This window comes from Pezoporus occidentalis, unplaced genomic scaffold (genome assembly GCF_034315485.1).
Source record: "Pezoporus occidentalis ecotype Australia unplaced genomic scaffold, CSIRO_AGI_Poc_V1 ctg239, whole genome shotgun sequence".
Classification (NCBI taxonomy): domain Eukaryota; kingdom Metazoa; phylum Chordata; class Aves; order Psittaciformes; family Psittacidae; genus Pezoporus; species Pezoporus occidentalis.
This window is the reverse complement of record NW_026914275.1, coordinates 334273-351152: the sequence shown is the minus strand read 5'-3', so window position 1 is coordinate 351152 and position 16880 is coordinate 334273. Positions and strand designations below refer to the sequence as shown.

At 39.4% G+C, this 16880-nt stretch overlaps 1 protein-coding gene across 6 annotated transcripts in view; it reads left to right on the top strand.

Moving 5' to 3' along the window:
• LOC134165373 (glypican-5-like) overlaps positions 1 to 9996 on the top strand; it is a 391916-nt gene extending 381920 nt beyond the window's left edge. For all 6 annotated transcript variants that reach the window (XM_062622059.1, XM_062622061.1, XM_062622058.1 and 3 more), the window contains one exon: positions 1320 to 9996. In XM_062622059.1, the coding sequence (XP_062478043.1) occupies positions 1320 to 1522 (203 nt within the window). In that variant the 3' untranslated portion in view covers positions 1523 to 9996. The remainder of the gene's footprint in view (positions 1 to 1319) is intronic.
• The last annotated feature ends 6884 nt before the right edge of the window (positions 9997 to 16880 follow it).

The following is a 16880-nucleotide window of genomic DNA, read 5'->3' as shown; positions in this document are numbered from 1 at the left end:
GTCTAGGAATCCCAGGTTCCTCTGGGATTAATGTTGATATTATGATAAAATAAAGAATTCATTGTATTTCTTTTATAGCTTACACTGGCAAAAGAACAATGTGTCCTTTCCCAATACAGTAGCTCATTTTTATTATCAAGTGAGTTTATCGATGGTTGTTCAGAGCTACTGACATGCTGACAATGATCTCAGATTGCATTTACATTTCTGGAATACTTTTCATCTTTCCAGTTTCTGCCAGGAACTTGCTTCTGTGATTCAGAGTTTTTATTTTAAGATTGGACTGTTGTTTAATCTGCATTACAAATCCATGCCTTTTGGGTTCCAGTGTATGTGCACTGCATTCAGTAGTATCACAAATCCTTTAAGTTTGGACCTGAACAATTATTGTTAACTTATAAATTCTTCTAGGTAGGAATTCGGGGGGTTTGCCTGGCATTTGGGTATGCTTTTACAGACTGGCTGTAAAATCATCATCAGATGAAACGGTGGGTTTATTTCACATACACACCCAACGCCAGTGAGAGGGTTCAAGGACAATATGACCTTGGTAGTACTTGCAAATAGCTTGGGAACAGCAAGATAACTGGAGACTTTTATCAGTCATTTTCTCATTTAAAAAAAAATCCATGGTTTTGCAATAAAGGACTACTACTGCTTCATCTTTTATGTGATATTGCCCCAAAATGCATCTGTAGGGAGAAAAAAAGCCCTGGTGATATTGTTCCATACTTTGAAAACAAAAAATCCTTGTATTTGCTGGGAAAAACAACAAAGCAAAATCCAAAGCATTTTCTCTTTGTAGCCACTTTGTTGCCAATGTTAGGTTAAGGGTAGGGGCAAAGCAGAAGGAAGCTGGGATGCTGACTGTTACATTAAGCCAATGTGCTCTCTGGTCTCCTGCAGCAACTCAGCAACTTGATCGGTGTTTCACTGGGGCACATTACAGAAGCACTCAATCCTAACATCATGTTTTAAAGCATGAGTTAGCTCCCATCCCAGGTGAAACTGAAGCTACTTTTTGTGAGAGACCAGCCACCGCAATGCGGAATACCTGTTATTCTGCTCAGGCTGCATCTAGACATAGAGAAGTAGAGCAGGCCAGTCAGAGAACACTGTTGAGCAGAACAGTGGGTGCTGAGGGGACAGACTGGGGCCAAGTGAAACATGTTACAAGTGCCCCATCACTCTCTATATGTTCAGTTCAGTTATGCAGACTACTGTATAACATGTTCCCACAACAGACAGAACTCAAAGCCTTAAACTTAAAAACTTTAAAAGATGTATGATTAATCTTGCATTTGCTTTCATGTTTTCAGATATATTCAAGGACAAGAAAACCCATCCAGAAAACAGAAACGAACCAAAACCGACTGTGAAAAAGATTGACACCACAACTACCACAAGCACTGTCAAGTCATCCTCTAAACACAGTGTAACTGGAAATGGGAGCAGTCCAGCCCTGAGTTCCTCACTTGTTGTTTTAACAGCACTAGCAGTTCTGTGGCATCATCCACTGTAGCTACATTGCCTTGCAGCCACTGCACAAGCCTTTCCTGTTCACTGTCGTTTATACCTGCAGCCTTACCCAAGAGAAAAGGAATTTAAATGGCTCTCTAGTTTATGTGATATGTTAGAATAAATATTAAACAATATGCTGGAGTTGGCAGATACCAGGTGTCATGACTTACAATGTCTGAAGATAGGCTTTGACAAAGCCCACCGCAATACAGAGACAGTGATGGAAATACCAAGGGAATAATTGCAAACACAGAAATTGTGTACGTGTGTTACTGTTTTTCTCAGTTTCATTTGCTGCGATCTGACTGGCTGGGTTTGTTTGTTTAATTTTTCTGATAAATTATGTGGACGTTCAGTCTTCACATTCAAGCCAATACATTATTTTTCTAGTGAACAGCAAAAAAGCTATGTCTACCATTGTAAACCATGTTAAAGTGAAGTACTTGCTCTCCACCAGCTTGATGAAATTCCTGAGTGGTCAAGAAGATCAAAAAGCATGTTTGAAACTTCCTTTCACTCTTACAGTTTAGATTGTAGGCAGCAACATAAGAGCATATGGTGTGTCTAATATATCAGTATAGTGGCCTTAACTATGGAAAAAATTCTAACCACTTTGTTTACTGTGGGATAGAGATAGTGAGTTTCCTAGCCCCACAAAATGCCATTACCAGATGCATAAGCATATGCTCAAGGCTTATTGGATGATTGTCCAGCAGCAGTGGGAAATGTGAATAACCGTGTTTTATCCAGCTGAATGCAGCTCTGTACAGATTAAGAAAGAGATAATTCAGTGCAAACTCACTTTGCCTATGTGATGTTAAAGAGAAACCAACTTAAATTTCTCATAAAGGTCCCAGAGATATAAATTACTGGAAGTCCCATTAGACAGTAACTAGATTTTTGTGCATTGTGCATCTCTGAAATCAACTGGTTTATAAACTGTGTATTATTTAATGACATTTAATGTTTAAAATTTTGTGCCATGGTAGGTGTAAATGTAAACCAATCTGAAATCTGGCGTTCTTTGTTATGCTTCATCTTGATTGCTATTCTAGAAAATGTCAAAATGGGCATCACATTACAAGGCTATTTTTTAAAATCAGTGATGCATTAATGCATTTTGACTTTTTGGATTAAAAAGTACTATAATAACTTCTAATGGGTTAAGAGTAAATATGTGTTTTCCAACACCTGTTTACAGTGCCATTGAATATATATATACACAACAAACACCACTGTATGAATACAGTGATTAATGATAAATACATGAAACATTAGAATTGTTCTATTTACTACATTTCATAACTATTACAACATTTTAATGGCTGTTTTCATGTTGGAGACTTTTATTATGTACAGTTTTATAAGATGTAATGTAAAACACTTGCCTTTGATTTTTTTTGTAAAACATCTCTTTCATATTTAGAGTTACACAGCCACTGACATAACTCAAAAGAGGAACCCTATATCTTACTAATCAACCTCAGGCATTGTATTGGCAACTTTGATTATAAAAGCCTGACTCAGAGAAGTTGCCATGCGCCAGTATTACTACTGGACATCATTATATAGGAAGTGGCAGTAACACAGAACAAGCATACAGTAAGTGAGCAAAGATTCATGACACCTGCATGTTTTCAGATAGTATTAGTGAACATGTCTATGTTTTAATTACGTTTGCAAAAGTGGGGCTTGAGTGTTGTTTTTAATTTAGGCTCTTAGATTGTATTTACAGACACAAAGCTGCACAAGCAGTGTCTCTGAAGTGGTAGCAGGTAGGTTTTCTAAAGGATACTTCCGTTTTAATGTTGAAACAAGGAGATAAAGCGGGAAAAATACTAACGTGAAATATTTTATATTGGAATGCTGATTTTTTAAAATGGTAAGGCTGTTATCAGCCCTAAGTAGTGCTTTCTGGTCATACCAGTGAAAATCAGTTTTCCCCAAAACACTAAAATAGTTGTCCTGTGTTTCCCAGGGTTTGTGAGCTGTACCAGTCCTATTGAACCATACTTACAAATACCACTTCTTCTATTCATTTTCAGAGCCCTTTGGAAAAGTGGACTTTTACCTGAGGAGGTGTTTAAGTCATGTCATTTGTACAGTGAAAGGACACCGTAATTCCTTGTAGTCTTAAAGGATCAGTTGTGATGGCTGCTGTTAGGTTGGTCCCTGTGCACACACACAGAAATGTACATCATGTGCAAACACTTGCCACCAGCTCCTCGGGTAACACCAATCACTGTGGCTTCGCTGAAGCAATTCCTATCTGTTGCTTGTGAAACTGACCCCTTATTTAGTATTCTCACACTTAACATGCTTAGTCATTGTTCAGGCAAATGTACCCACATTTGCACTCAAGTTTCCATCAGCAGTCCTTCGGGATAGAGCTACAGATTCAGGGCTGGGCTCTGACACTACCAGATTTCAGCTGTGCAGTTTGCACTTTTCAGTTCTTCTCACCTGCAGAGAGAGAACTTGAATACCCAGACTTGTATGTCTTTTTGAGGTTTCTTCTGTAAGAGGTTTTGTGCTTTTAGCTCAGAGCAGTGATTGGCTAGCCTACTATGCTGCTGGTGCAGAGGAATTTGCAGAAGCCTCGCAATAGGCAGGTATAGAATAACTCAGCGAGGGACTTACTTGTTGTTGCTAAATATCATTATCTTGCTAAACAAAAACCTCTGGAAAACCAAGTGTTTGAATTTGGGGTTTGGTTGGCAAATAATTAGTATAACATAACATTCATCTCTCAGCCTAAACAAGACAACCTTGTAAAGTTTCTGTAACAAAAGTAGACCAAGTTCAAACTGTGGGGAAATAGAATCAACTCATTTCATGGGATTCAACCCCAGTATTTTAATAGACACAATTTATTTGAGATGGAGAGAAGAGACTTCAGAGGACTCCACACCTATTAATACAGTTCACACTAACATACTTTTACACTGTAAGAAGCATACTGGTCAAACCAACATGAAGTATGTTCATAATGTGCATCAAAAATGGTGCAGGTTTAAGGGGCAATGCAGTATATTTTTACTGATGGTTTATGATTTATTTTTTTTTCCTTACGATCAGTTGCATTTACATACTTTTAAAAAAAGAGTTTTTTCCATCAAACAACAAATGTATACCTGCAAGGGCAAACCCAACTGGCTGTGTCAGATAAAGGAACTATTTCTATTCAGATGAATAAGATACTTATTTTACAAACTCTTACTTTGTTATCTAGGACACTGTAATTATGATGTAATTATGAAAGTCTAAATTCAAAATACTTTTAAACTTGTCTATGTAATCTCAGTGTAAAATAAGGTACTGGTCTAAGAGCATTGCTGTAGCTTTGCCTAACAGTTATGAATTGTATTTAGCTGCTGCTTTTTGAATGTTTATTATTTTGCTACGACTTTCTTCTAATATTTTGCTGTGCCAGCATTCGTGAATGCCAGCATTGGAAAGTAACTGCTGTCATACATTTGTGAGTAAAATCAGTCTATCATTTTCTCTTGATAGTGATTCAGGCTTCTTACAAATAAGACAAAATTGACAGAGGCATACTGTCAGTTCTTAGTGTTTCACTGCTATTTGGGCTCCATCTTACACCAGGTTCATGCAAGAGGTTCATGTGTCACTAGTCCCCTTCCTGGTTATGAAAGTATCAGGGGGAAGAGTGAACGTGGGTGGACAAATGCATGTGTGGCTGTGGTGTGCCTGTGCTTGGCAACGTCCAGCTGTCTCTTCTGAGGCTCTGAGCAGAGTGTTCTCAGCTAATTTGCAAGTGGCTTTTGCACCTCTCCAAACCACTGCATGGAGGCTGGCCAGGCAAAGAGCAGCACAGAATCTAAAGGCTGTATTTTCAGGCAGCTTCACAGACACCTGCTATGAATTACACTTCTTTTGTTTGCAGTTTAAGGGCTCTACAGAACCCAGCCTCTCATTTGCAACCTTGCACGTTTTTTCTGTCTTGCCTATTGCCAGCATTATGCTCTGGCCTCTAGTGTGCCAGGCACTTTGTCTTGCATAAGGAATTATGATTCAGATCTGTCAGTCAGTAATGAACCTTTTGAGGTACAAATATCTGTCAAAGCTTGATAAGGGCAACACAAATAATTATGTCCAGCTGCACTGGCTTCAGAGGCTCTGTGCATGGGTATCTGGCTATGAGATTCACATCTCTTTGATCTCTTAAATCAGATCTGTATTTAATATATCCCTATTTCCTTTTGTTACTAAGACTGCAATGTGCATCATAATTTTAAATTTGACTCTAATCCTGCATGGGTCTTCTCAATGTTGTCCTAATAGATTTCTGCACAGACTTCATTTTACTTTTAGATGAGCCTTTTTGCCCAGATTTACTGAGCCATTCTTACTCAATATTGCATATGATTAGGCTTAAGCAAGATCTCTTCAAGTGAAACGAGCTGAAACACACATTAAGGTGAGATACTGAGTAGGACAAAAATCCAGAGCCCCTGTGTTCCTGAACTGTACTCGTCATGTTAAGCAGAATTTAAGGTTTAGCTGAAATCAGAGTCAAAATTTCATACCTAGCCTGGTGTCAAGGGGATTTCAGCCTGTACTGAGAATTGATAAGGAGTCTACCCATTTTTTTTGTGGGAATTAACTGATGCTTTCCTCATGTCCCTGCATATGGGTGAATTTAGGACTGTAGAAATAGAAGGCATTTCCTAACATGCATCCTGTACATTGAGCATCACAGCATCACAAGTCCTTAGTGTTACAACTAGCCAAAAGGATGAGATACTTATTTTCATTAGTATTTCACTACTCACAGTGCTTCTTATAATGACATACGGCATGTGTGTTAATGAAAAGTGAAATATCTTACAGTCCTTATAGCTGTGACATGCATTAGTCAAGAACAACATGATATTTTCTTCCCTTTGTCTCAAAAGTCCAGAATTATTCCCAATACCGAATTCTATTCTGGTTTCCACTGTCACTCTGAATAACTACATTTGAATTGGATTACATATTAAGCCACCAAAAAATAAATACTGCTCAAGAGATTTTAATAAATAGGTAACACTCGGGAGTGTATCCTGCATTTAAAATAGAGAATACTCCCAGGCAAGAAATCCTTCCTGCAGCAGAGCAATTTTTCAGATCCCTCTCCAGATTCGTCACCATCCCTTCCACCTCCATACAGTACAATATGAAGTCTGCAGGCTGGTGTGCTGCAGGCAGGAACGTGAATTAAAACTCTTGCTGCATAGTGATACTTCCTGCTGTCCTGGTTAAAGTGGGCCTCCTTTTCCTGGTTACACTGAATGCATTTAAACTGCATGCACAATTGCTTACATTCTTATTCAGTAAATAGCCACAGTTGCTGTAGCTTTCAGAAAAGGCTGCTGGACACAGACCATAAAGCAGTATTTTTGTGTTGCTCCTATGTCACTGACATCAAGTTCAGCCCTTAAAATAGACTGGTTTAGAGATTCTGGTTATTAGCAACACTACAGTGATTTTACCCCCTGAAAATCATGTTATACCCTTTGAGAGAAGGGCACTGATGCTTTCAGGAAGTGTATAATGTACTTCATTAAATAACCAGTAACAGCCATAGGGGTTGGGGTTCTTTTCATTTCTTTGCAGAAAGTATTAATACTACCTTGCAAAATTACGCAGTTTTCACTTAATCATTTCAATTAATCTTTCCTAAATTACCCAGTACTTTGTAATTATAATATTTGCAGCTAATTTAGTGCCATGCTAAAAATCACTGGTTGCATAATATGAGCAATTAACATTTATTCAGGGTTTTTTCCTGTTGCAGGGGGATGTATCAATTACCCTCCCTGGCCTTTCTGTACACCTCATTAACACCTGCTTAAATTATTCTACAGGCTACGGACATTTCATTTGAAAACTCAATGTGTTGCTGGTTTTGTGAGCTCCCTGCAATCACACAGTTGTAGAAATGGGTTTTCAGGGAAACATGAAAACATGTTTTCATATTTCTTCTGGGTTTATGAGCTACGCATTTAGGCTCTTACACCTAGAGTAGGTGCTGACATTTTTAAGGCAGTTCAAATGAGATTGTTAGATACCTCTTCCCTATAATGAAGGACAGTATCCCAGATTTGTAGCCTTGTTTATTCAGAATTGAAAAAGGAAAGCAGTAAGGCACCAAGAATATAGATCCAAGTGTAACTTTCACATTTATATATGAAAATATAGTTAAGTTTAACTAATCTGAAACTATCAAAAGCATTGCTGTGCTGGAGTGTAAAGGATACTAGGTGAAAGTTGTGGACATGAAACCAGTTTACTTCAATCTCATAAGTAAGCTTCTAGGTAAATAGTAATTTTCTACGTAAATGCATAGTATATTGAGGACCATCATCTGAGCTTTCTAAAAAGGAGATCTGAAAAAAAAACCTTTCTAACAAGGATGACAATATCAAATATTTACAACCTCTACACAGGCAAAATTAGGAAAGCAAAAAAGGACCCAAATCTTTTCTGTGGGTATGAAATGTTGCAGCAGACCCTCAGCTCCTATAAATCAGTGTAGCTCTTTTGATTTCAGTTTAACTGTGTAAATGTACCCCAGCACAGTATCTAGCCCAAGAATGTGAATTCCTTCCCATCTTTTTGCAGGTGCAGAAAATCAAGAGTAACTGCAGTGAATACAAAATTTGCATGGCAGTTTTACACTGCTGGTGCTACTGATCAGATAGTGCCTTAATGCCTGAAAAGAAATCCTGTTACAGATGGGATTTTTCCTCTCTAGGGGCCTTTTCCAGGAGCAGCAGGTATGATTTGGAGCTACAAGTAGATAGTCATACAGTGGGTAGAAAACCTTTCTCAGAGAAGGTTTGCTGATACAGATCAGGCCTTGAGGTAGATCAAGTTTGATTTTTCTGTTTCATGTTAAAACATATATCCAGAACTTAAACTGGCCTCGAAAACTAACTGAGACTCAGTGGAGAGCACTGATCATGGCTTTGATGTTTTCAAAGCAGCTTAAGCAGCAGAGAAACAGGGAGCCATGTTCTTCTCCAGCAGAAGCTTGTGTATCTTTGCATTGTGAAAGATAAAATTACCTCTGAGATTCCAGATTAGCAGTGACGAGTTTGATGCCCCATCCCTGGCAGTGTTCAAGGCCAGCTTGGACAGGGCTTGGAGCAACCTGGTCTAGTGGATGGGGTCCCTGCCCATGGCAGGGGTTTGAAACTGGATGGGCTTTAATGTCCCTTCCAACCCAAACCAGTCTGATTCTGTGATTAAGATTGGGAGTTCGTGTAGCCTGATGTTCTATGGAGAAGAAATGAAATTTCCTCCTAAGCAGAAATAAAGAAGACTGTATTTTGTATTATGCTAAATATCCAGCTTGGAAGGGAACCAAAACAGGATGTCGGCCTCACAAAGAGAGAGATTCTTCTCAGTGGGGTTCTTCTCGGTGCATGTAATGGTAATGGTGTCTGTCTGCTTGTCATGAAAGAGGATGTCCACCCTTTGGCTCTTTTCTGGGTCTTGAGAAAAGCTACAGTTTATGTCTCAAAGATGACAAATCATTTATAGGCAGGAGTTGTAGGCAAGTCCTCAGAACTGTAAAGAAAGCGGTAAGACATTTGGTGGTGGTCTCATTGAGAAATGACAAAATGAATTTAACTGACATATTTGAACTTTTGCATTAGGGATGAACAACAGAGTTGAAACCTACTTCCATAACACTGCAGTTGCATATGAGAGCAGGCTAATGTAGCAGCAATACTATATGTTTATTGTATCCCACTTATAATATGGGGCAGTATTAGAATAAAAATGGATGTCAGTACACTAAACCTTGCATAATACAACCACTTACTGTACTTTGCTATCAGAACTAATACAGTATGAATGTTTACAGTACACTGGGGTAGAAATTCTAGTAAAATATGTGCTTTGTCATTTAGCTTTTTCAATAATTAGTTTATGGCCTCCTAGTCTTTTTTTAGTTTATTTTATTTTACAGGAATTAATAGGCCACTTACATTTGTATTTTACATTAGTTGCACCATGGGTATTCGAAGTTCCAAAATAGACTGGTTTTGCCCTAAGCTGTATTCAAGCTTGAATAATTATTTCTATCTCCCAAGCACGTGTTTTATTTGCAGTATATCGGCTTCTTTTTATTGAATAAATTTGTCAGTCTTCTTCAGTTTGTTTTCAGTGTTCAGTATGATAAAAGGCAATTTGAAAAGCAGCCTGAAAACAATGTCTTAAAAGAACAAGGCTACTTTGAAAAGTTCAGGTGAAGAGTGTGTTTTGTAAAGGGCACTGAACTATGAATGGGACTAAAAATAAATAATCCACAGTAGGAAATTGTTGTCTATTAGAATTTTTGTATTTTTTCCCTGAATATTTTACATCAACTTTGTCGGAAGTTACAAAGCTGATAAATCTTAAATAAAAAATGCTTTGAATAAAGGTTGCAGACCTTGAGAACTGCTGAGGAACTCAGTATTTTGGTCTGTTTCTTCAGCATGTAACTGGTTACTTGCTCTTTTTCTTTCTTGCACTAAATACAGTGAGATGTAAAGGTGCCTTCCTGCTCTCCTGGGAGCTCTTAATGTTATTGAAGAGACACAGTACTCGCAGCAGCCTCCTGGGTAAATGCCAGCATACCTCTTCACAACAGGTAGGGCTTCTTCATCAACCTTCCGTTCCTGCATAAACAAGCAGATCTGAGTTCTCCACTGACCAAGGCCTTGCAATCACTATGTGCCATATTAAAAGCCTTGCCCTTGGGTTTGATTAGGATTGCATTACTTCCCTGTCTTCATGTTGGCCAGTGTACTAGAAAAAGAAAAGTCCCTGCTGTTAGCTTTGTGTTTTCATCACTTGTCAGTTACAAACTTTGCAGTTTCTCTTCTTTTGAGGGGAAAACCTCTAATATGCTATTTTTCTGTCAGATGATGATTATTGTGGTTGTGCTCCTAATATTTCCTAACGTGACACGGTTAGGAATTTACAAGCATTTGTTAAAGTTACTTTTCATGAGTTTCTTTTCACTGCTCCATCAACACAGCTGTTTTGTGGGGGTTTTTTTCCTGCTTAGAAGCTGGTGGGACACATGTTAGCTGTTTAATCTCTCTTATTTCCTGTTTTAGTGGCATTTAGGAGCTCCTCATGTAGTAATCCTGAATGGGTTGAATGAAAACTGTAGGACAGACCACTGAACCACAACAGAATTATGAACCAAATGTTCTTTTATTGTTTAAATGATTGTGTACTTGCTATCTACCTACCTAGGTTTTTCATACTCATTTTGTTTTCTGACTGCATGATGATTTGAGTGTTGCCTCCTAAAGCATCCATGATTCCAGCTTTCCTCAGTTCTTTCAAAATGCTTCCTGTTTGAGGTCTGGGAATTACATACATCTACTCTCCATTTATGGAGAGTGCTTTTTGCTAATATATTCATTTCTGACCCAGCTCCAAAGATATAATAGCTGATTATAAGAGCTGTTGCTCTTCTCTGCCGATGCTAGAGGAATGCTAGCTCTCTGAAGTGCTGCCTCATAAAAGCTTTTTAAGGATTTCATACTCATCCTCTAATTAAGCAGGTGTCTAAATCTGTGAAGCTGCTTCATTCTGACACACCAACCTGCCTCCACTTCAAAGGATGTTATTTCTTTTCCCAAAGATGTTTTAAAAAGTGCTTCTTTGACCATTCACATTTGTAGGGTTATTTAAAGGCTTTGCCTCTCACCTGATTCAGTACTTATTTTCCAAAAATACACAGAATACATCAGATCTGATGAAATGCCTCAAGGATGTTCATTAATAGTAATGCTGGAGTTCATATCTTTGACTGAAGATCTTTAACCATATTGGGTAACTAACCCTCCTGCTAGCCTAATGACAGAAGTGGTTGCAACTATGCAACTATGCTTCAAACCTTTCCTCATGTTTTTCTGGTGGCTGGCTGTTTTGTTTGGTTGTTTTTTTTTTTGGGGGGGGGGAGGGGGGTTGGGGTTGGTTTTAAGCAATATGTCAGTTTGGCTCTGAAATATGTCTGGAATTTTTCATACTCAAACCCTGGAAAAAAGAGTGGATTTAGCCTAGCTTGTCCCCAGCGTTCCAGTATGGTGCAGCTCCAAATGCAACCACTGACTTGCCTTATGATATTGAGAGAGGCAGCATGACATTAGTGTAGGAAGTCTTCCTACACTTCAGATTTACATCTGAAAATAAACAGTCTTTTTTTGGAAAGAACACTTGTGAAAGCATTATAAACTCAGGCACTCAACGTTAACTACCACCATTCTAAAAAGAGCAAATTGAAAATACTCCTGCTTGTATAAGAAAGAGGCAGGTTTTATTTGCATTTATTATGACCTCTTTGAGATCATAATAAATGCAAATATTGCAAAAAAATAAGTGCATATTAAATAAATAAAAGACCTTCAGAAGAAAGAAAGAATTCCAAAAGCAACAGAAACCCGTGTCCTACACCTACAGGCTTATGTCCTACAACCACAGATTACTACTTTCCCATCTTGTGTGTTTTCAGGAAAACAACATATGGATGGAGAGAATTTCCCAGAGCAATTTGGAGGAGATAACACAGATGTGTGTGAGCCCTGTTCACTCAGAGTGGCTACTCATATTTACTTAGGGACTTCCGGCTCTGCAGTCACTGGTCCAAGGTAGCACCTAGAACTTAATCCCCCACTCAAAGACAGATAACTCATTCCTTACAGGGTTGCCTCCCATCCTTCCAGACGCATTAGTCTCTCTTATCGCCAGGGGGTAAAGGGCACAGTGTGCCTCTCAGCCACAAGGACCCATGTTTTCCCCCAAGGTTTGCAGTGAGTCCAGTTGCCATTCCCTTTTCTTTCAAGGTACATGCAGAGTGTACAGATGGTCCCCAGTTTAGCCCACAGAGCTTGAAGGAAGGGAGAGAAGTTTACACTGATCTTCCTCCATCCAGGAGCAAAAAGGGATGAATTAGGCCTGAAACAACCCTTCCATTTCAGAGCTATCTTTTAAAAGAAAAAAAGCCTTTTTTTATATGACCCATTATTTGTTGATTCAAGCAAATGCTGGGGCAGCAGAAGTTTGCCCCCTTTATTGTACTGCACAAACTGTTACAGTGTCTGCTCTGTTTTCTCAGCCAGAATTGAGCGGACTTTTCTAGCTGGCTGCAAAATCAGTATTTTTCATTACAGAGCAACTCGGTCCGCAGACCTAGAGAGTATCCTGGTCCTACAAGGTCTAAAATGTACATTTCCTCAGCTCTTTCAGGAATTAGCAACTGCAAAGAGTGGCAGTGGTTTTGCTTTTTCCTTGAAAGCTCTGCCCACACACCTGGTATGCACTGCTGTGTTTCTCTGATGCATTCAGCTTGTGGTCACCACCTATCATTTGTCTTTCCTCTCTCTGTGCCACCTTAAATTGGATGTCAAGTTCTTGAGACACGTTTAGGGCATCAACTTCCTCAGGGCATTTCTTTAATTTAAGGAAAGGACAGAGACTCCAATTAACCTCTTGTGAAGAGACCCAAAGTTCACTGTCTGTCTGGGAAAATAAACCTCAGGGAACGGTACTCTTACATTGTAAGTGCATGTCAGAACCACAGTCAGAACTCATGTTTTGGCTCTTACTTTGGCATGTATTAGAACAGTGTGAACAAGCAAGTTCATTAGCCTCCCAGAGCCTGATTTTTTTTCTACTTGCAAAGAAGAAATTATGTTTACCATGGGCAAAATCCTAAAAACAATGAACACAAATCAGGAACATCAGCATGTGCTGCTAACTTATTAAACAGTGGTAACCACCCTTCTCTTAAAGGCAGAACAGAAATTCTTAAAAGGAAATGCACTGGTAAACATTTACATTCTGATGTTACTCACAAGATTATGTTCATACCCACAGGTATGCAAGTAACTAGAATAGCAGCTTTTATTTTCTGAACAGAAAGTTGAAGTGCAAGACTGATATTTGCACAGAGCAAAATGAGCTAATAGGAATATGATTCCTTCTGTTTGATGCTGCCTAACTCCCGATCGCTCATTCTTGAGCAAAGCAGAACCTAGGAACGTGCTTCCTTCAGACAGAAAGACATAGCAGCACATGCAACAATAGTAAGATTCAAACCTATACTGACTGAAAAATCTAGCTAGCAGAGTGCCGCTGCTTTGTTCCGGTAAGCAGCTACATCCAAAACTGAGATCCCCAAACTATTATACTAGTACTGGAGTAAAAGGTGTTCCCATGATGATGCAGGTCACAACTGTAGGATCACTCACCCTTTGCCTTTTTCTTCCATAGCAGCCAGGAGCTCTCTCCAGCCTTTGCTCAGTGCTCAGCTCTACCACAGAAATGAAGCTTGTCTTGCAAATCATAAGGAGTCTTTCGCCAGCAGAGCTGGTTCATCTAACAGACTCCAAAGGGATGATTCACACAAAAACATAGGGATCTGTCTCCCAGGGAAAGAGCTGAAGACACACCTCAGCCCCCCCATTGCTTAGGCGATTCCTTGGTGCACATTTCTGGACACATCTTTCTTGCTTCTTGGGCAGTAGAGGGCTGTGGATTCTCACAGAGTGTAAGACAAGGGACAGTAATGCTCACTGTTGCCATGTTAAGTTTTGTTCTCCTGAAACAGACCTAAAAATAACTTGTGGCCAAGATTTAAACATTTCATACTGGTTAGCTACCATGGACACTCACCTGTGGATACCTAAGCTTGTAATCCCAAACATACCTAGAGGTTTCTCTAAGGAAAAATAAAGGAAGACTATTTCTGGTAGCATTTCTGGGGAGCCAGCTTGGAACACAAGGCTGCAGAAACAGTAGTGTCTGAGTTACAGACTCTGGTCTGGGTTAGATATAAGAAGGCTTAATTCACTGCTTATTGAGAACAAAGCAAGGCAGTGATTTAATAAATTGCTTTAAGGTTCTTCACTTTAATGATGATATAAGATGGTACTTTGTGTTGTCACGTGAGCAAAGGTCAGTGAACTGTCAGTCCTCATTACTTGGGCAAACGTTCTTTTGAGGACTCCCAAACGACTTCATGGTACATGGAAATGAGTACATGTCTTTAATGGTTATCTTTAAAAATCAATAAGCATACAGTTTAGAAAGAAGGCAAATCAGTAAATGGAAGGAATCGTAATTAAAGAGAAGCGAAAAAATGAAGAGCTATAAAAAAATAAAAAGCATTACTAAGAATTATCGCCTTGTCCCATGAGACAAAAGTTAAGCATTACAACTCCTGATTGGACTGGTGGCCCATGTCAGTCTAAAATAACCCATCCCAGAAAGAAAATCATCAAGGAAATGAAGAAAGTACAAAAACCCCACAAACCCATCAAGGAGAATAATGGAATCAGTCATGCACTGCGTACATTTCATCTACCACTGGGATTTAACATTATGTTCTGAATTTGCTGTGACAGTGGATCTGGGGTCAAGTAAACGCACATCCTTGTACCACCATGTGCAGTGCACGTTCACAACTTTTTCCTGAACCAGTGCAAGACCCCAGTTGGTTTTGATACCCCTTTCGCTTTGTAAAAATTCACATTTCCATTTATTGTACTGAACTGCTCACCCATTTTGAATCATGCTCGTAGCTCCAAGCTGTCTTCCAGAAATGTATTCCAAGTTAGAATAACAGCAGATACTAACCTTGTGCATGCTATTCACTAATCATTCTATAATAGCCTCTCAATCACTGTAGATCTTTTTTTCAGTTCTGAGAGGAGTTTCCCTCCTGTCTCTTACCAACATTTAACACCTGTGAATGAACTCTGGTATCTGCTCTACCTTTTATTTTCCTTCCCAATGGGAGGTCTAGAAGTGAACAAAGTCAGGAGGGAGAGCACTAATGACTTTTCATAACAGTCTTCATCCAGGCTTCTAAGCAGGGTCCTAGAGCACACAGCAAGTGTAAGGCAGGTGAAAAATTCTTTCCAAGCAACAGAATTAAAGAGATGGTTTTTTTTTCCATTAGCTTCAAGCTCTCTCCTAAATTCATCAACACCAAATTCCACATATTGTCCTGGATAGGAAAAAAAAAAAATAGATTTGGACTGAGAAAACTAAGCAGCAAGTTACCAAATGTCATTCATGGAGCATAAATAGAGGTTATACTCTGACAGCAGAGAAGAGTCAGTTACAGTGCACAAGCATTCTCAGATGCTACTTTTGTTATTGCCACCTTATATGATTACATATGAAAGAAAAAAAAAATCACAACCTAACAGGCAAATTCATAATACTTGGGAAAATTTAGTTGAATTCTTTGTGTTATTGAAGCGTTAATATTTTCTCTACAGAGTACTGGGTTTAGACCTCTGTCAGACTTCACCTTTTCTTTCTTACTTTTACTACAAGTTATACAGAGGAACAAGTAAATTATTGCATTTGGGGGAATGTGAGCGTACACCTAACTCATCAACTGAAGTGGATGCTTAGGTTTTTCTTTAGCTTATTTTTCGTTCATAGAACCATAGAATGGTTTGGGTTGGAAGGCACCATATGGCTTATCCAGTTCCAACCCTCTGCCATGGACAGGGACACCTTCTCACCTTCCACTAGAGCAGGTTGCTCCAAGCCCTGTCCAACCTGGCCTTGAACACTGCCAGGGATGGGGGAGCCACAGCTTCTCTGAGCACCCTGTGCCAGCGCCTCAGCACCCTCACAGGGAAGAATTTCCTAATGTCTCATCTTAGTCTCCCCTCCATCAGGTTAAAGCCATTCCCCCTTGTCCTGTCCCTACAGGCCCTTGTCCAAAGCTGCTCTCCAGGTTTCTTGTAGCCCCTTTAGGCACTGGAGCTGCTCTAAGGTCTCCCCTTCAGGACCCTTCTCTTCTCCAGGCTGAACCAGCCCAGCTCTCTCAGCCTGGCTCCAGAGCAGAGCTGCTCCAGCCCTCGCAGCATCTCCATGGCCTCCTCTGGACTCAGTTGAACAGCTCCACGTCCCTCTTGTGTTGTTGCCCCAGAGCTGAATGCAGGACTTCATTGCATAGAGATTACTTGAAAACGCTTGTATTCACCATGGAGAGTCTATCTGTGGGAAACTGAAAAGTGGTGCCTGTTGGAGCTTATGGCCTTTTGGTTATGACTACTTGATCAATGAAGAAAACAGATTACCCAGTCCTCCAGTTAATGAATAAGTACTATTTTTCCTGTCTGGGACCTAATGAGAGCAGGATCCCCAAGAGTCATCCACTAAGGACAAATGAGCAGTATATATGGTACAATGATGTGAATTCAATACCCACCCAATTTATTTTAAAATACATCTGTGCACATCTTTGAAGATATCCTCTGGAAAGGAGTCCTTTGTAATCTGTCATGTTCCACTGGGGTTGGCAAACATCTGTGTGTGCA